Source organism: Hyalella azteca, unplaced genomic scaffold (assembly GCF_000764305.2).
Source record: "Hyalella azteca isolate HAZT.00-mixed unplaced genomic scaffold, Hazt_2.0.2 contig13248, whole genome shotgun sequence".
In the NCBI taxonomy this organism is placed as follows: Eukaryota; Metazoa; Arthropoda; class Malacostraca; order Amphipoda; family Hyalellidae; genus Hyalella; species Hyalella azteca.
In genome coordinates, this window is record NW_025943177.1 from 321,471 (window position 1) to 343,093 (window position 21,623).

The 21,623-nt window shown below is 38.6% G+C and overlaps 1 protein-coding gene across 1 annotated transcript; it reads right to left on the minus strand.

The window, feature by feature from the left end:
• Positions 1-8,979: 8,979 nt before the first annotated feature.
• On the minus strand, positions 8,980-20,323 carry LOC108672892 (alpha-(1,3)-fucosyltransferase C). Its single transcript, XM_047883576.1, has 10 exons — positions 19,967-20,323; positions 19,163-19,323; positions 16,543-16,667; positions 16,115-16,287; positions 11,819-11,947; positions 11,517-11,645; positions 11,249-11,434; positions 10,753-10,911; positions 9,889-10,164; positions 8,980-9,096 (listed from the first exon to the last, which is right to left on the minus strand). The coding sequence occupies exons 1-10, from the start codon at positions 20,083-20,085 to the stop codon at positions 9,051-9,053; spliced, it is 1,503 nt and encodes a 500-aa protein (XP_047739532.1). The 5' UTR covers positions 20,086-20,323; the 3' UTR covers positions 8,980-9,050.
• Between the last annotated feature and the right edge of the window lie 1,300 nt (positions 20,324-21,623).

Consider the following 21,623-nt stretch of genomic DNA (forward strand, 5'->3'; position numbering starts at 1 on the left):
TATCTGTTGATATCTATTTCCTTACCGTTAAATATATTTCTCAATACATACTAAATTAAGTTGGCTTAGTCAACTTGTTTGCTTAGGTGATGATTTTCAGCAACTCGACTGTTTATGCTGCGCTTATTTTCTGTTCCAACATCCGCAAGTTCCGCCAGCATTAATAAGTTGATACGCGATTTTCGAGAAAAGACAACAGGAAGAATGGGTGTTTTCAGCCACGGTAACCCACCCACCCCAAGAAATTAAGGCTCTAACTTACTATAATTTTCTGAATTACATTCAAAATTTGTTATTTGATACGCAATCCACTCCAAGTTGTTAAGAAAAGCGGTACAGTATACACTATACAACCAAGACATCTTGCTAGCAATCTGCGACAACACTAACAAACAAATTACATTTTTGGCAGTGTACGATGAATTACAGGTGTTCCGTTCTTTTTATAAAATATTTTTTATTCAAACAGATATTAAAGTTTGTATGTCCAAGGTTAGCTTAAAAGAAATTGTTTGATCCTGTCAAGCAGCTTCAAGGGCTGGAGGCCGGCAAGTTTCAGCAGCATGACTCATTCTCTTCACTTATAGGTTATACCTATTCATTTATTGCCACGCCAGACGAACATCGATGCCAAATGTAAAGGCACGGTGACTGATCAAGCAATAATGATGTACAATAGTTCTATTGTGACTGGAATAATATTTAAATCGACAATGCAACGAGAATTTCTTCGCCGCTGTTCAAATGGTGCTCTGTGAACTCTCTAATCTAATACAAGGACTAGATGATGGTTTTTCCGAAATGAAGTGTATGACTGTTTTCGTTGACTTGCTTTTTCTCCACGATAGTTTTTTTTTATGAACTAACTCTTAAAATTTTTACCAATCCTGCACCCTGAAAATACTTCGGAAATAAAATGTTCTAGTTTTTATTTCAATTCAAGAACGTAGCTTAGGTGCTTGTACACGGGGATAGTGCAAACGGCTAGTAAATCTGGCAAGTGTCGGTCGCTTGGTGACTATCCGGCTAGCAAGCCTGTACACGAGGAGAGTAAAATATAAGGTGCCGCTTTACTTCTCATTCGCGCCCGCCAGTGCGTCGTTAGAAGCTGTCGAGTGAGGTCTGTGGAGATGGATCGAGGGATCACCTTCAACAACTCGAGTCTGTACCTCGTTTTATACTCTTTATTCTAGCCCTTAAAGATGCAACGTCGGGAACAACTTAACCCTAACTAATAAGGTCTTCTTTCAGTTTCAAAATATTAGTTTCTCTCTTCAGTTTGTTGGAGTAACCAGCATGGCGAACATTCCACATTAATTCATATCTTTAGAATATCTCAAAGAACATTAATTCATATCTTTAGAATATCTCAAAGAACAATTGTATGTCGTCTGGACTCCACTTCGTTGGGTTCTTCTTAGAATCATTAGCGTTCAAACAAGCCATGATTCACTTAATGGCGGTTTCAGCGTTATTAGGCCGTAGGCCTGTCGCCGATTCTTAACATCGCAGAACATTCACAGCATTTTGCGGTCTCGAACTCGCAACTCACTGCTACAATTCTGCTATGCTTAACCGCCCGGCCTCCTTGCCGATTCTGGCCAGAAACTGGAGCACATAGCTGGGACCGAACCCGCGCCTCTCTGCGCCAATCGTGGTACTCGATCTGAACTTTAACCACTGGGCCACCCTGCCAAGAACACTTGACCCAAGATACTTCACAAGAGCGACACAGATACTCTCACCATGGCTGAATCAGCCCCACTAGCCACTTCTCCAGCGAAAAAATCAACACATGGTTGTCCCTCTCGGCCTCGTCTCGGGCACTTGCCGGCGCATGCCTCTGAAGCGGCTGAACCCTTATACACGAGGCTAGTAGCGTGGACAGTTAAGCGGCGGATGAACTAGCTGCTAGTACTATCCCTGTATATAGGCCCCAAAGTGAGGAGGTAATGGAATGCGATACTCAATCGGTTTCAAAAGGATGACGTCACGGCACCGAATGGTGCAATGCATTGTGGGATTGGCCGCCATATTTGTTACATGGTCTAGCGTTCGCCTACGTTTTCCATCTACTGCGCTCGTCTCTTTTTGAAGTTTTTGCTTGAAGATGGGACGCAACTGCGAGGTTGTTGGATGCACCATCCCTTCTCACGACTATTTAAACAGAAAACTGGACAATGGGCAGTCGCAGTGAGCTGATATGATGGTGCCGTCAGCATCAGCAATGGCCCAAGGTTTCAGCAGTTTTTCATTCAGCCGCATTGAGTGCATCACCTGAAAGCAGAAATTTGTGCCTGTTACTGTAATATTTATGATATACGATAATATATATTTTATTGAAGCAAAATCTGTTACTTGCCAGTAGACATGCTACATAAGTAAAAATGAAGCGAGATGGACATTTGAGACCTTCTGCTCATGTGGGTGATGAAGAATTTTTGATTTGTGAAACTTTCGATAATTGAGACATTCCACCTCTTTGGTGATGTTCATCTTGACTTCTGGTGCGAGATATCTAAAGAGCTAAAACGCTAGTAAACATATGGCCAATAAACTAACTAAATCTTATCAACTCTGAGTCGCTTTTGTCTATAGCATTCGTTCCCAAACTTTTTACAATCGAGCACCTCATGGGCGTGTCATAGACTCATTGTTACCACGTACCTCTTAACCGGTAGCGTATAATGTGTAATGGGCAGGATGGCCCAGTGGTTACAGTTCAGAGTACCAAGATTGGCGCAGAAAGGCGCGGGTTCGATTCCAGCTCTGTGCGACAGTTTCTGGTCAGAATCGGCAAGGAGACCGGGCGGTTAAGCACAGCAGAATTTGAATCAGTGAGTTGTGAGCTCGAGACCGCAACAAGCTGTGGATGTTCTGCGATGTTAAGAATCGGGGTATTATTGCAGATTAACTACATCCAAAAAAAAGGGTGTTTTTTTTTAATTATATGTTTTTTGGGGTGTAGATTACGAATCTGAAATCCATTTTACCAGAATCGGCGACAGGCCTATTACCTAATAATCGCTGAAACCGCTATTATTAGTATTATTATTATTATTACTACTTGGATTATATTTCGCTTAAAACGCCCATAAGAGGCGCGTTAAGTATTTAAGTATATGTACTATCGTCTATCTGTATAAAACGGCGAACCGTTCTGGCCAGATGGGTGGCCTGTGGCAACAGTTGCAAAATGAAGCCAGATTATCTTTTCTTTGGGTACGCACACAGTGAAAGCAGGTTTGCCCGTGCGGGCAACCTACCACAAGAATGAACATAGGATAATAATGTAAGTGTTTACAGTGAAAACCTGTACGAATAGGCTTCTGCCGACAACCTGCTTATACCTATTTACCGGAATGTACTGCACATTTTTATCTGCTCAACCTACTTGGCTTATGAGTTATGGTCCTTTTTAAATTAGTTGTACCTTTAAACCCTCCATTTTATTTGTTTCTTTGGCCCTCTAGCGGCGTTGTGTCGAGGTTCTCATGTAAACAAACAACTTTCTAAAGGTGGCACCGTGGCGAGGAGTTATAAGTTATAACTTTATAATTGGAGGGATTTTTGAGAGGTAATAACACATGATGAGCATCGACAGTGATCAATTAATCACAGAGGTGTATGCTCGAACACCCATTTGGGACAAATGGAGTAAAGAACACTCTAACCGAATTGTAGTTGAGAAACTTTGGGCTGACATTGCCAAGAAGATGAACTGTGAAGGTAAGGGAACATTGGTTAAATTTTACTTCAACTGCATATAAAAAAAGACCTTATTTTTTCAGGCATGATATCTACTTAAAAGCTGATGTATTATATTTGATGAGTGATAAGTAAAATAATGAATGAAACAAAAAAATATGTAAGTATTAGTGTTATGACTGTTATCCTATGCAGGGCTGGAAAAGTCCTATTTATGTCTGAAATATCGCGGCTTTAATATCATATAATTTCAGTAGGTATGAAATCTCGTGGCTCAAATGTCATAAATTTTTGTTTGATTGGAAAATTGCGGTTTGCACTTCGCAAACATGTCATTTCATAAAATTTTCAATTTCCGCAATCCGCATTGCTTTACCGTTTCCGCCAAAAATATCTTGCAGAAAAAACATAAACATCGTAATGTAAACAAATAAACAAAACGTTTGTTGAAGATCGCGCATAGTTGCGGTCATGTCAAAGTGGTCAGACTAACGGCTGGCAAATCCATAAAACCACGGCTCGAAAAATTCAGTCGCGGCTCGCCAAGTAGATATATTCCATACTAGTGTATGTACAATGACAATGTACTGAATGTGAATGTACAGTTTGTACACAAATAGTAACAGAAATGGGATTAGTAATTGTCTCATGGCTAGGATAAGTAGCTGTATGGCATTCTCAAATAACATTTCAAATATCATGTCTGCTTTGTCAGGGGCATGTATAGTAAAGGATTGTTTAACAGGAAATTTTAAATATTTCCCTCACATCCACACCACAGCATCGTTGTCCAGCCTTCCAACCTGATTGTCCTGATGTACAGGATTCTGTTTTTCAATCCCTGAGTTAACAGTCTCAGACTCTCAGTTAGATGATGTTCAATTTCTTCCTTGTCTATGATTGTGTTATGCAGTACAGTGAGTACACATATGCACTTTACAATGTTATCAATAACTTCAACTTTGGTATCAATACATGTTGCTAACAAACACCATTTACTGAATATCATTCCAAATGCACGTTCAATGGTTTTCTGACATCTTGACAAACTTTGGTTGAAGGTTGTATCTTCAAATTCAATAGTTAGGTTATGCCCTCCAGGCTCCATATGGTTTTAGCAAAAATGGCTTAAGTGGATATGCTTTGTCCCCCACAAGTAGCTACGTTTGGTACTTTGACTGCTGTATTTGGTAGGTAGGCCGGCTCAGGAATATCCAAATTTCTATATTTCAACGCCTTGGAAAGCTCCGAGGCTTGGAATGTCCCACCATCACTTTGTTTGCCAAAACCTCCTACATCTATGAAAACAAATTTGTAGTTAGTATCAGCCACTGCTTGAAGGACAAAGGAGAAAAACTGTTTGTAGTTGTAATACATAGATCCTGAATTGCTTGGACATTTAACACGTATGTGTTTACCATCTATTGAGCCAATGCAATTAGGAAAGCTCCAAATTTTGGAGAAATCTTCAGCAATTTTTTTGAAACATTTCTTTGTGGGTACTGGCATGTGTTGCTCATGCAGTTCTTCCCACAATGCCCCAAAAGTTTCTGCAACAATCTTACTAACTGTAGGCCAGATATCTGCAAAGAAGATATAAAGTTTTGTTAGTATTGGTGTTATAATTTTTCATAGTACTGTATAGCTATGTGTGTATTAAAAGCATGAAATATTATATGACTTTTGCTAACAATCCCTCATTGTTTGTCTCTACAGGAACGCAGATAAAAAAGAAATGGAAGTATCTGAGAGACCAATTTTCTGTTGAGCTCGGCAAAATGCAATCACCCCGATCAGGAGATGCAGCAGATAATAATGTCTCATCAAAATGGAAGCATTTTACACAGCTACAATTCTTGAACAATGTTGTTAGACCAAGACCATCTAGTAGAAATTTGTCATACGTGATTAACGATGATGCAAGTGAAACCTCATCACCAACAATGGGTGAAGTAAAATGTGAAACTGGTGACATGGAGGGAGCTGAAGACTTGCCCACAGATGAAGAAGATTGCTTAGCATCTTCATCTAATAGTAATGCAAAAGCTGTCATGGGTCAAATTTCGCAAGAACCAACTTTAATGAGCACTCTGTCTGGTCAGCAAAACAAAGGAAAAAAACGAAAGAAGGTATCTCCAGCAGAACAATTCAATGAAAGCCTGTTGAATATCGAACAGCAGAAAGTGCAATATCTGAAGAAAAAGATGGAGCGCAAGCAAGAGGGAGAGGATGATGACCTATTGTTCTTAAAAAGTTTATTGCCACATATTAAAACAATTCCTGCAGCTCAGAAGCTTCCATTTAGAAATTGTGTACAAGAGGTTGTTCAACGATTTGCGTATTCACAACATTTGGCAGTAAACATTCTTATTAAGTCTGACTTATTCACTCAAGTTTGAGGTTACCTCACTCATGACCTTGCTTATAGTGATGTATTGTAATTGTTTCATGATACAATAGAGGCACGGATTTGCAAGTCTTGCTTATTTTGTGTTAATCATAGCCGAATAAAGTTTTTTTTATTACTAAGATCATAAAATGTTATTTATGTTAGTCTTTGTTTGTATATACTCTTTTCGGTCCATATCCTGCGTTTATAATTTTTGCTAGCCGTAGAGTACTGTTTTTTTGTGTCTTTTCAGAGAGGCTGGAAAATTTGGATGCTGTGCTTTCCTCCCAGTTTTGCTATACCAGACCGTTGCCCTACAACGAATAAAATTTCTGGGTCAGGTGTAGCCCGACGCGAAAAGTATCGTGGATACGGGAACAAACTGCCCTTATATGCGGCCCTAGGCTTCAAACAAAAGCAAGCACAAACACACTCCACAAATATTTACAGGATTGGCTTCTAATTCACTTGCTACTTAGAGATTACGTGATGCCGAGTCTGTCTTTGAGGCACAATTCACGTGCTATTGCAGTAATATTCTCCATGTGGTCTGATTTACGGGAATGTTCACCGTGACTGTTAGCCCTGTTATGGTAGTTCCGCGGCTGCGATCGGCATAATTTATTACCGGAGCAGTCGGCAAATTTCTGTAACATTTTGGATGTACCAGTTATTTTCAGTATCTGGCCTTAAGACGACATATTTTTCATTACATATCACCTCCAGAAGTCAAGTTGATACATACACTATGTGATACACGCCGTGCGTGAATTGTTATACTCCCAACCATAAGCGTGGGCTCCCGACTAAGCTGTGTACTCTTGCTCAATTAAGAAATAAAGAGGGAATGCTTGCTTGAAACATAATTTCTTTCATTGGTAACTACGAGAAGCTTGTTATTTGATCATCAAAATGAAATAACACACTTAATTTAGATGTAGTACAAATAATTGTGTTTTCAATATTGAGAAGTGCAGAAGGCTATTTATAAAATTGTTCGGTTGTTAGCTTTTCTTTCTCTCAGATCATAAGTTAAAGGTAACAGACGCCACACGTTTTTCAATTTATTTCTTTTTTTTTGCATTGTGCATTCTTCAAGTGCTAACAATAAAAAAAAAGTGAGTTGATGAATGGAAAATGGTGGTCATTTCGATTCCTTGAAGCTTAAGTAGGCGAATCTTATCAACTTTGCTGCTCTGCACACTCACGATTTTCACAGGAAATAGCGACTAATTCTGAAGTCGTGCTAGAATAATTGAGGTGAACAAATTTGTAGAACATTGGCTCACTAACAAATCATGTCACTAACAGAAATTTAAGTTCTGCGGTGTGCAAATGAGTAGATCCCTTCATCGGGTGAATACATTGTTCGTAAACATTTGAATGTTTATTCATTTTGTAAACTGAGTTTTAAATTTATTTCATTCGAAAATCAGAAGTTGCCTCAAATCGAGTCATTTTGGATGGAGGTCTTGCTTTCGCCTTCATTTACGTTGGACGATCGTCTGTTGAATTCTTGGGCTTGAAAAGTAACGGGAGCTTCTGCAGTTCACTTTTCATATCTTCATGGCTCATATATTTCCTGAAATGGTGTATATTTATTGAATAAAAATATTGTAATAATGCGCCTTGTATATGCAGAAACATACGTTTCGTACTATTGTCATCTTCATATGCCATTCGTAACCACCACATTAACGTGTTCAAGTCGTAATTATATCGAATTGATAGACAGAGAATTTAGCTAAAGTAATATGTTGTTTGTGTGTCATAACTCAGGAGCAGCAATTAATGTAATACAAACAGGAAAGTATCGCAATTACATTTGACATCACGTGAGTTACTCAACAATTCTTTCAAGTGTTATTATTATGTCTAAACGGAATTCTCAACGCCAATAACATTATTTTTTGTAATTGATATTTTCTTGCTTTTAGTAATCCATTACAAATATTCAGAGGTGGGCAGTAGCGCGCTACATGTAGCGGTAGCGGCGCTACATTTAAGGCAATGTAGCGGTAGCGCCCGCTACATATTTAAGTAGCGATACGAGGTTTTGCCGCTACAGCGCTACCGCTACATTTATAGCTAAAACCTTTAGATTTTACTTAATAGTATTAAATATTATTTAAAAACCAACCTGATAAATACGCAATATAAATTACAGAATGAATCTGTACGAAAGATTTCGGTGTAATGTTGTCAACATGTTAGTTGTTACTTGTTAAGTTGTTACCAGTTACCACTTACAGGTATTTTTTCATGTTTCAGTTTGCTTACAGTTATTTTTACACAGTTATTTTTATGTTTCACCTTCCCTACATGGATGTCTACTTTAATCTACCAATCTCAAAACTAATCCACATATATACACAAATAAAAGACTGATTTTTTATATGTATACGTGGATTATTTTTGAGATTGCTATATTAAAGTAGACATACATGTAGGGAAGGTAAAACATAAAAATAACTGTAACTTTTGTTTACTGTTTCAAACCCGTACTGGTTCGGTTAGGTTAATTGCAATAAATTTGCATTGATATATTTTGAAAATGTTTTATTATCATTAAATGTTTATGAGTAAATACCAGTAGCAGAACAATAAATATTTAGAGATTTCCAATAATTTTGGCCATTGTAGCGGCGCTACATTTACTGTAGCGGTAGCGCTCGCTACAATCTAGTGGGTGTAGCGGTAGCGGTAGCGCCCGCTACATTTAGAGCATGTAGCGGTAGCGGTAGCGCCCGCTACATTTAGAGCATGTAGCGGTAGCGGTAGCGCCCGCTACATTTAGAGCATGTAGCGGTAGCGGTAGCGCTCGCTACATTTAGAGCATGTAGCGGTAGCGGTAGCGGCCGCTACATTTCAAAGTAGCGCTGCCCAGCTCTGCAGTGAAATATTGTGAAAGTTCCTTCGTTTGTTGATTGATTTCGCCAGCCGCTGTAGATATTTACAATATACGCGAGCTATTCCAGCGCGTAGCTGCAATACACATCCTGTCGTCACGTTTTTGTTATTAATATGGGGAAGATAATGAATTTCAAAAAGGAGAAGGAAGAGTGAATTTAGAAAATGAATAGATTCCTAAATCTTGACTCGTTAATTTCATTTAAAAATTGAAAATAAAGTTTATGCTAATATCAATCAATGATTTCAATGCCACTTCCGGTCTAAATGTGTGTTGGAACGGATCTATATTAAATTAAAGTACTTCAGTTTCAAAATTACTTAACAGATTCCAGATAAGGGAATTCGTTTCAACAGGATTTTCAGCTTGCCGTAATTATTTATCCAGAGCAACACCGGGTAAGACTTCCAATATCAAGACACGCAACAGGGGCAATGCTTAATGTTAGAATTGAATTTAAATTATAATTTTTGTCGTAAATTTACAAGTATTGCGACCAACTTGATTTCAAGGGCCACGGGCTGAGTGATTATTCACCATGGTTGCACAATTTTAGTTATAAAACTGTCTGTACAGGCTCATGATATACAACAATTACGATTTTAAAGCACGTACGTTTGGCTACTCATGATTGCCTGGATAACACAAGTATAATTTATCAATTAATTACAATCTACTTTTTTAATAAGTTCAAGAGGGTCATCATGCACTCTAGAAAGAATTCTAGTACATAAAAAATTTGCTCCTAAATTTACTATTTTTCGGAATAATTAACGAGGGATGCGGACTATTCTGTATCCATATAATATTGAAAAGTTTTTAAGTGATACAACTATACTTGATGAGATGAGAGAGATAGTTAATCTTAGTTAAATCTTACCCGTGAACAAAACTTGTGAGTCTTTCATTGTTGTTGGGGGAAATGCACTGTCCAGTAACAAACCATTCGTTGATATTGTAAACCTTTCGATACTTTTCTTTGATTTCTGGACGTTGAATCTGTAGCCTACTTTTGTTTAGGTGCACACCTTCGTTTGAATTAACGTCAACCACAGTCCCTCCTTCAGCTTCGTGAAGCCTTTCACACACGTCGCAGAAAGTTTTTTTGTACACTTCATTTTGATCTTCGAATACTTTGTAGCCTTCTTCTTTCCACCTTGTGTAAAAAATCAGCGTATAATTATGCGGTGTATCTTCCTTGTAGATTCTTTCAAGGCGTCATCATAAGAACTTAAGTTGTCTAAATGCAGCATAAACCGTTAAATGCAACATTACTGTTCTATCTGACGCGACTAACAGGTAAGCAAACCCACAATTCATACTATTTTAACGGAAATGGTAATATTTTCAATCAACTGAATTTGCAGTCTTCAGAAAAAATTGCGTTGAAGAGAAAAGGAACTTTGCTCTAGAAAAGCCGTAACGACCCATGGGTCGTTCAATTCAATTCTTTGTTCTAAGATATAACCTTAAATACTCATTTTAAGCCGTGTCATTCAAGTCTAAATTTGGCAGATATTAACCGCTAAATTTTAACCTGAAGTACTCATTGTAAGCCATGTCATTCAAGTCCAGATTTGGCAGATATTAACCGCTAAATTTTAACCTGAAGTACTCATTATAAGCCGTGTCATTCAAGTCCAGATTTGGCAGATATTAACCGCTAAATTTTAACCTGAAGTACTCATTGTACGCCGTGTCATTCAAGTCCAGATTTGTTTGATATTAACCGCTAAATTTTAACCTGAAGTACTCATTGTAAGCCGTGTCGTTAGAGTCCAGGTAGAGTAAATAGCTCGCCAGGTCTTGTACGGAGGCAAAGTCCATGACGTCGATGTAGGCGCCCTTGGGAATTTGAGTTCTTTCGTAGCCGAGGCCATAGACGACAGGCACCACGTTGTACCTGCCGGTGGGGGCACGCACTTGTATAAGCTTTATAAGTATTGAGTGCTCTTATTATGTTATAATCTCGGTTTAATAATTGCTGCAAGCTCCTATATTTAGCAGTATTTGTGCGAGGTGTAGACACACGATAATTTTGCTGCGTAGTTATAGTCACTGCAGTATATTTGAATTTAAACGATCGTAACAACTTTACTTACTATATTTTGACGAAATTCTCGAAAATAATACAAAACCCAGATAATTTTGATATATCGTTCTTATTACCTGCCCATTTGCTCATGAATTTTTCCTAAATTTTATTAACGAGAAGGTAATCGAGTTCTTTATTCCCTTACTTGATAGCCTCGAAAAATTTCTCGGTGATGTAGTCAACACAAAGGCTGTTCTCAAAGGCCAAGTAGAATTTGTAGTCTTTCTCCAGCATCTCCCGGCAACTTTTTTCGTCTTTCCTCTCACAAATTAACGTTCCGCAGGTGCCATAGATGTCCACTTCCATGTGTGTCTGTAGAGCCTGCACCAGACTGTCGAGGCCATCAACAATGGGAAAGGAAATTTGGAATATATAAGATATCAATGTGTTATTTAAAGTATTTTCAAACTCACTGCTCTCTGCCGCTGACGGTGTGGCAGTTACTGACAAACCAAGCGGCCAGTTTAGTTTTTCCATGAGCGTAATTTTTGGGTGCGGTAGTCTTGGCTGAGACGTTGGGTGAGAACACAATACTCCCGTACCTGTTGGTCATGAATTTGAAATGAGTTTCGAGTGCCAATAAACATCGACAGTCTAAGTTCATTATCGTTCTAAATCTTCAGTAATGTGGTGTCATTTTTTGTTGCAAACTTAAGACATGGACGAAGTTCAGTTTTTCGAAATTAAATCATGCAAGGATCTGATAAAATTTTACGGTCGAGGGAAGTCAGAGTCGAGACGATAAGTCATGGTCCAGTTGAAGACGCCGTTGTAGGTGTTGAGGTCCGCGTAAGTGTACTGGGCGCTCTCGAGCATCCAGAAGATGTAGAAGGTATGAGGAGACCTGGAATGAAAGTGAGTGTAATTTAAGTAATTTGATAACAATATTGAAATAAAAATACTATTAATAATATTGAACAATGATGTCGACTGAAGTGAACGAGCAGGAGGTAAATCAATTTTATTCGCGTGAAATACAAGAAATCAATGAAACTCGTTAGAATGCGAAGCTTTGTGGAATGAGTTGTAATTAGTCGTGTTGATTAGAAATATAATGATTGAATGCTACTAAGATAACGTAATAACGTGATTTTTTTAAAGCGTTACGTACAAAATTGATTGATTAAAAGACAATGTGAGCCAAGAGCGCAGCTGTGATTCACGCAAGCAGCGTAAGACTTTTGCGCGAAATTATCTGACTCTTCATAACGCGTAGATCCGACATGTTAGTGCTGGATTATAAATTGAAAAACTCTACATGGGTATCTGAGAATAATTATCGAGGGTTTGTGGTATTTATGTGAAATTATTCGTGGATAATCGTCAGGAAAGAGACAAATGTACGATTAGGAATCGGCATTCAGAGATTAAGGCCCGTGTTCATATAGCTGCGATTACCTGATTTTTTTCATGCTTAACCAGCTACTTGCAATCTGTGGGCAGTAATACATAATATGTAGACTTTGTAATAAAACAATTGTGAGGAAAATACTTGGAAAAAATATGCGTATTTATATTCATGAATTGTGCGATTTATACCCTTTTTTAGAAGTAAATTGGTTTTACTTTTCGTTCTCCACGAATCGGTGATCGATTTCTGAATAAGCCTCCTGAATGTAGATCTTTGTCACCAAAAATAGTTGTAAACTAGCACGATTACATATAGAGTGTTTAGAAAACCTTATGTAAGAAATGTGTCATTATTTGTGTCATAATTCACAATCAGTGAGGGGACAAAGACGCAAATTACTTCGCTGTCACCTCACCGAGGGCGCTTGTGATCAGGCGCAGCCCAACGAGAATCGAGAAAAAAATATAACTCAGTACTCACTGCAGTGAGTAACAGTGAGCGCATTTTATCGTCGACGAAAATGAGAAATCACGGACGGACGGACTGACGGACATGGCGAGCACAATAGTGCATTTTTTCCATAAATGAGAAAATGCGCTAAAAAGAGATGGTCACATGAGAAATCCATGCTGGCAAAGATATCACCTTACAAATACTATACGCTGGAGAGTAGCAAATTCACGATGTTTGAATCAAGCACAAATTTCACCCAAATACCAAGTATAGTATAGAATAATACCACGCGGTTAGTACGGGTCAAAATGTCAGTCGCACAACTAATGAACAATAATGTGCAAAATTTTCCTTCGTTATGGTGTCAATACAAAGCTGGCGTATTTTTTTATACTGTGCATCGATTTCGAATAAATGGCAAGATAAGCATAAAGTTTTTTGGGTAGTTACCTTATTTGGTGGAGCTAGAGCGAACCTACTTAGTGAAAAAATCTTGTATGCAAGTTCGATTGAAGAGCAGAGCATGCTTAAAGATCACCAAAAAAGTGAAAGAATCCTGTATGAACCAGCCAAGTCTGTGCGAGTTCGTTAGGGGCAGTGTAGATTTATTAAAAACGATTATAAATGCATTATTACATTATAAAATGCAACGCGTGCGGAACTATCTAGTCAGCGACTAGCCAATGTATAATTACTGAACTAATCTTCTCAACCCTCTACCGCCGTGTGCTACTCTCCCAGCAGCATGCAATAGCTACACATAGCCTCAGATCAATGAGCTGTGGGTCCTGCTAACAGTAAATCCGCTTTACACAACACAGCCACTGCTTCACAGAGCCGGAGCCCAACTGGCCGGAGCGCAACAGGCCCTACCGCAACAGGCGGCGCCGGTTAGGTTAGGTTAGCAGAGCTGGACAGCGCTGCATTGAAATGTAGCGGCGCTACCGCTACCGCTACATGCTCTAAATGTAGCGGGCGCTACCGCTACCGCTACATGCTCTAAATGTAGCGGGCGCTACCGCTACCGCTACATGCTCTAAATGTAGCGGGCGCTACCGCTACCGCTACACCCACTAGATTATAGCGAGCGCTACCGCTACCGCTACAGTAAAATGTAGCGCGCTACATTAGCCGCTACATTGGCCAAAATTATTGGAAATCTCTAAATATTTATTGTTCAGCTTCTGGGATTTACTCATAAATATTTAATGATAACAAAATATTTTCAAAACATATCAATGCAACTTTATTGCAATTAACCTAACCGAACTAGGACGGGTTTGATACAGTAAATAAAAGTTACAGTTATTTTTATGTTTTACCTTCCTTACATGGATGTGTACTTTAATACTTTTTAACTTTTAACTTTTTTTTTTAACTTTTTAACTTTAATCTAAATTTTCCACGTATGCATATAAAAAATCAGTCTTTTTTTGTATATATATATATATATATATATGTGGATTATTTTTGAGATTGGTAGATTAAAGTAGACATCCAGGTAGGGAAGGTGAAACTTGAAAATAACTGTGTAAAAATAACTGCAATGTTAGAAAAATTACCGTTAACGGTATTACCGGCGTTTCAGTGGCCGGTCGGCACGTGAAAAGAACGGTTAACGGTTATGTTTAGCACGTGACAATTTTTTTCGATTTTGCCTTCGTTTGCGAGTTATACGTTTTTATCTAATCTAATAAATTGTCACGAGCTAAACATCGCCGTTGGGAGGTTAGGTTTATATATTCAAAGTTTCGTTCAAATCTGTAGAGTAGTTAAGAAGAAATGTCATGCTCACTGCAAATTTCGGCACGTATTGTCATATAACTCACGAATGAAGGTGAAATTCTAAAAATGTTCACGAGCTAAACATCACCGTTAAGTCCTAATGAATACATGTACCAAGTTTTATCGAGCTACGTTCATTACTTTGGAAGATATTCCATGCTCATCGAATTTGGGGAGACCGGCCGCGAGTCCGGCCGTAAATTTGTCCGAGATGTGCCATGGAAAAGGCAGTATTTTGATAAATTTTTGGCATTGTGCCTTGTTAAAAAAGAGATTGGATCATGTAGGGAATGCGAGGAATCAAAATACAAGAGAGATGGCTTGTAGATGTCTTCTTCTCCAGGTCCAGATGGAATCGATTTTTTTATTTATTCCCAATTGTTTACGGTAAATGCTCCTCAACTTGTTTTACAGCTGTTTCTCTGTTTGCGCTTTCATCGATTTCTTTAAATTTGTCTACTAAGCCTTTGTATGTGTCCACCTTTTTTGTCCCTGTTACTATAGTCCTTGAATTTTACTCGCCAAATGCAAGAAAAACTTTCGTATAGAAGATCACTAACTTCCCGAGAACATTACCGAAGGTCCGCCATTGTTGCCAGAATCATTGAAACTGAGCGCAAATTGAATCGGAAAACTGTACTACCGTCTACACTACACGTTCCGACTTATCTGCGCAGTTCATCGAAATCTATGCTCTGTAGCTCAGATTTCGATGCAACTGTGCAGTTTTCCCGGCGGCTTCAAAACTGCGCAGTTTTCCCGTCCACACGCAACGTTTTAACTGCAACGATTAGAACTGCCCAGACAAATCGTTGTGTAAAACTGAGCGTGTGGACCGGCCTTAAGTGGTAAGTGGTAACAACTTAACAAGTAACAACTAACATGTTGACACTAGTAACAGGCTGAGGTTGACAACATTACACCGAAATCTTTCGTACAGTTTTATTCTGTAATTTATATTATGCATGTATCATGCTGGTTTTTAAATAATATTTAATACTATTAAGTAAAATCTAAAGGCTTTATCTATTAATGTAGCGGTAGCGCTGTAGCGGCAAAACCTCGTATCGCTACTTAAATATGTAGCGGGCGCTACCGCTACCGCTACATTGCATTAAATTTAGTGCCGCTACCGCTACTGAAAATGTAGCGGCCGCTACATGTAGCGCGCTACTGCCCACCTCTGTAGGTTAGGTTACGTTACGATAGGAGTAGCTGTTGCGGTAGGGCCTGTTGCGCTCCGGCCTGTATGAGCTCCGACCTGTGACTGAACGGCGCTGTTGTGGTGGGCGCTTTGTGTCAAAAGCCGTGAAGATGCCCGGCTGCGTTACGCTCGGGAAGGTATATGAATCGCACTGTGGACTTGGGCTATGCTGACCTCTGGCTATCCACCCTCAGGCGGTAGAGGGTTAAATGTCTCACCTAACTTCGGGAAGGGACTTGTCGTTAGACCTCAAATGCCACATGATGGCGTCGGCTCGCTCAGCTGGCAGCAGCCGCCGGTCGTGGGTAGCGTAACACTCTGTGACGCGGCAGCCCGCTTCAATGAACGGCTCCTGGCCGAGGCCGAGCCAAAAATCTTTGGCGCCGAACACCTTGAATCGGAGAAAGGTTATTGCGAAAAACTCACTTATAACTAATTAGTTACGATTTAGTTGATATAAACTTTCAAATTTCATTATTCATAATTGTAAACGTAACGTTCATGATTTTGCATCGCCTTCGTAGTTTATTCTGAAATTTATGAAACAAAAAAAAAAAGAAAAAATTCTAAGTTTGGCGCTGGAACGAACATTTTTTTATTATCCATCAATGCACACCCGCAGCCATTAATTAGTGGGACAACGTACTTCATTCCAGTAGAGAATTTTCTTGAAATTCTTGAATTTGGGACCAAGAAAATCGCCTTTTTCCAGCGGTCCATTAATTTTGGAGATTTGGTCGACCGGTTTTTCTCCAGTTTCTTTAGGCAGTTCTGCAAGAACGTTAAAGCAAGTCTTTGAAACTGTATAATGCTTTCCCTTATTATTTACTGTAAGACTTATGTTACTCGGAAACGTTGCCGGATATTGATGCAGAATGAACTGTTAATTGTTCCTATATTGAAGGAATATTGAAAATTTCGTCAGAGGCAATTTAATCGTTCCATCATTGAAAGTAACGAGCAGCAGTAATGAGAAATTCATGTCATAAGTAACATGTTACCAAATTGCCGATAATTAAGTTGTGTTTAAATTGTTAAAAACTTCAACGAACAATGATTTGAAAATAATAAATTGCAATGGTGACGAACAAATGTGAATCGATCCCTAATTGCACTATCGGGTCCATCCGAATGTCACTCACCATTTTACTTATATTCAACTAATGAACAAATATTTACAATCGTAAACTAAAAGTGATAGAAATAGGCAAGTACAGCTAAATAAGCAATGAAATTGCGCAGTTTGTATCGTAGGCCACATCTGGATCAGTTAAAATCTGCTTAAATCAGCTCACTTTACTCCCAGTTAACCCACGAACACAATCCTTTCAGATTAATTACGAAATAAACCAAGATGACGTCCATTATGATTACCAGATGAACAGGACCATAGTTCAAGCCGAATTAGCCCGCTTCCGATTCAAGCCTATTTGTCCATTAATCTTTACCCTTGAACGACAATCACGGTTTACTTAATTAACAGTCACCAAAAGAGGTCTGCAGGTGTTGGCAGCAGCATCCTTTGAGCGTAGCCTCTTTCACGATGTAACATCAATCTGTGTGTTGAGCACCTTGCTGCAACAATCTACAACATATGCCGTGTCATCATCACTCGGTCCTTCGCATCAGATGTGGTACTTTCAGGAATCCCAAACCAAACCAGGTTGGACTTCCTACGTTCTCTATCAAGTAATTCACGTGTGCTTTCGCTGGCGTCTTCAGATAAATCAGCTCTCTTGTTCTTTATTTCCATTTCTCCCGTATTTTTCAGCTGAGCCTTCACTTAGGTCAGCTCATTGCATAACGAGCTCAATTTGTCACTCAGCGAGCGCTCCATCTCACTCAAGGAGTTTACTACATCATTCAACAATTTCGACTCATTGCCATGCTCTTCCACCGACTCCTCGCTTTTCCGAGCACCAAGAATTGGTTTTTCGCAAAACCAATGAAGTAATTTAGATTTCTGGAGAAATGAGTACTCCTTAGAGCTCAACTTCGAACAGCAGATATAAATGAGATCTTCGCATCGTTCACAGGTGACCGTCTGGACTTCGCTCAAAGAGATCACTTTGCAATACTTATAAACTTTCATCTCTAGCTGGGCTGATTTGGTTTCATTTTATTTTCTAGAGGCCGTAGAGGGCTTTTCGACTATCTTTTATATTTTCTGTCCAGCGATTGTAAAATGCACGAACTAAACCTTTTGAATGGATAAAAGGACGGAGAAAACTTCAAAACTGAGTTGAGTTCAGTATAGTAAAGTTCCCTCGAAAATTTCGACTGGTGGAACAGCTGAGGTAACAGCTGTAGCTGGCGAGAGAAAGAGAGGGGTGGGCTGGGGGAGTCAAGGGAACGACACGACAGGCGGGTGTAGAGGGGGAGGGATAAGGTAAAGGTAGACAGTGGGGCAGAACAAAGGTGACAGAGCTTGCTCAAGAAATTTAGGCCTAACCGAAAGCAAAGCGAACAGCACTGTGCCCTCACAAGCTTACCCTCGTTTCTTTACAAGAAAAAAAAAACAGGGAAACACTTCTTATTCACTTCCACTCTTTATTCGCATTCTCTTTCACTGACTTCACCAAAGTCTTTTTACTGAAAAGCTTCAGCACAAGATGCATAAATAGAGGTAAACCGGCATTATGCAAGGCCAGTTTTGAGCCCGCGCAACACGCACGTCCATCTTGTGACACAGCTAAACCTCTACTCCGATATGGCTCTGCTTAGCTCATAATGGATTGAAAAAGAATTTGTCATTTGGCTTTGTGCATTAATAAGACTATACGAACTAAGTTCTTGGGTGAACGGGAGTAAATTGAACTGGTAAGCGGGAAAGTCAGATACCAGATTAATTCAACTTCGATGGTGTTTGTGAAATTCCCTTACGATTCCACTGTTGGTTATTCAAAAGATAATTACGCAAACTTTGGAATTAGCGATCAAGATCAGTATTTCAAACAAAGTATGTTTTTACTTATTCACAAAAAATGAATTTCGCATATTACGTGCACCAAAATATTTTAAATTACGACCGTGAAATCTAAAAGACGAAATTTAACTGCATGTCAAGAGCTAATATTCTCACCGTCAGTTTAGTAGGTGGTTCCAATCAATGAATGGAGCCGTCAAAGTCTTTTTGCATGCTCGAATGCATTTGGTTAATGATTCGTCGAAGAAACTTTTTTCCGCCAGTTTTTGATGAAACCTATAATTACCAACAAGAACTCAGTAACCAACTGAACGATCAGTTCTATTAAAATACAACCAACCTTGCTTCACGCCTGACAACTTCAAACGGTGTTGCTCCAATAGATTTTGCAGTTGATCCTGGTGCTGTTTGTCTTGCTGATGCTGCATGCTTGTCTGGCTTAATTTGCTGGTTATTATGCGCGCCATTTCTTCGGAGCGGTGCAAGAATGAGGGATAAGACCTGTTATATAAGAAACAAGTATTAGGACCAGTAAGAAACTTCGCCTAGCATGTCTCACTTAAGTTATATCTTTTTACTAGGTACAGTGGCACAATAACATAACATAACATAACATAACATAACATAACATAGTGATGTCGGCTCTGAAGTGTAGGCCTGATGTGGCCTGTCGCCGATTCTTTTCCATTTCGTGCCTTGTTCATAGATCTAAACTCGTGTCATTTGACCGGATCTTTTCATGACTGGCGATAGTTTGAAGAAGCTACTAGACTTCCACCGGGTTCGATAAGGAGCTAGGCATTTCAAATCTGAACATATATTTTTCCATAGCTTTATCTAGTCTGTTCTTGAACGCGTTCATACTTGGAGCGCCAACGATGTCATCGGGGAGGCTGTTCCACATGTCGGTGATTCGAAGCGAGAATTGAACAATGACAATGCACACAATTGAATTGAATTAAACAATTTTGAATTGAATTGAATAATTGAATTGAACAATGACAATTGACAATGAACAATTTTATCGTTGATTTTGCACGTTTTTTCGCCTAAAATTCTTTGGAATTTAATTTCTAAATCCTTGGCAACCAAATTTAGTTGTTATCGAAAAATTTGATGCAACCACTGTTAAACTTGCACTCACGTGCTGTGGTTCCATTCCCCGAGGTGGAAGATGGCGTACAGTGAGAAACACAGCAAAATCAGTGCATATATTACTGTTTTAGGTGTACTCCTCAAATTGAACGATTCCTCTCTCTCCATGCTGGTCAGTTGGCAACCGGCAGTGTCAACAGGTTTTACTTAAATATAGATGCGATTTTAAAGACTTGTAAATCTGAATCCGTTTTCACAACAAAATTCAAGAACATTTGTATGCACGGACATGTAAGGCTTGTGTTTACCAAAGCATCTCCTGGAATGCTGTGCCGACAAGCGCCATAGACAACGGTTGTGCAATGCTCTGGCAAAGTATTATTTAACTGCAATATTTTCAGAAAAATATTTATACTCTACATTTTTTGTCAAACCTAAATTAATTAATTATATTCTAGTTTAGTTTATTCTGCAAAATATTTGTTGAATTGAAGTATAAACACCAAAACTAGGAGGTCATCGTAAAGAAATTCCGATGTCGCTTGAGTGGAAGTTTGTTTGCCAATAAGGATTTTATCCGTTTCAAATATAGTTCGTTTAAATGTAGATTTCTTCAAGATTCATCAGTAAAAATAATTGTCTGGATCTTCGACGAGATACTAATACGCGATACTAATACGCGAGATACTAATAAAAAAATTTTCGTCTGAGTTACATGAAAAATACACTATACAATGAACAAGCATATTTGGTCACGAGTAGTTTTGCAGTCTCTTTTTTATGTTGTCATTTTAATTACCATAAATACGATCAATACCGATAATATTTTTACTGATAAACCTGTAAAAAATCTACTGCCTGATATAATTCAACGCATTTCTGTGGTTGTCAGACATTCAAACGGGACAATGAGTAGTCGAACACTCACGGTGCCAGCGAGAGAGAACTGATTTTTTTATTAGAGAACTGATCGTTATTTTTAATTGATATGAGAATTTGACGAGCACAAGTGTGACTCAACACTTGTGCTCATCAAGTGTTCTCATATCAATTTTACCAGAAGTAAAAAAATTGAATATTCACGCACAAGTTAATTGTTGCCAAAAATTACTGGTGAAAAACCACACCCATGTACATGTAAGCTTTAAATCTGCGACTAAAATCAATGAGACACAAACTGCAAAAGTAAATTCAACATGTCACATGGTTGCTACAATATATAAAATAATGTACGTACAAAAGATAAGAAAACTTGATCATAACATGTATTTAAAAAATAGCTGCATGAAGTCCCATTCATATACCACTTACTCAAAATACTAATGAAAACAACTTTGATTGCGAGTGAGGCAAGCGTTTGAAAGATAACTAATTTTGCAAAGTAGTTTGATGTTGTCTTGCAATGTTGAAAGGCTGTTTCTTCCTAACTTTCCTTTATAAATCGCTGGTAATATTGAAGATTCAATATTTTAAAAACTTGATAAGTTCGTCAATTTACCGAGTCTACGGTGCTAGATTGATGTGACATCTAATATTTTTGACTAACTCTCTGTTATGTGGCCCACGTTCGTCTGATCAAAACTATCATGTAGCTGCCACTATTATTCTATGCCATAGACAAATCAGTTTGGTGGCTCTCGCTCAGCAATAACTATTACTGCGATAGGGACTCTGAATTTCTGTATATCTTTGAAATATCGGTTCAA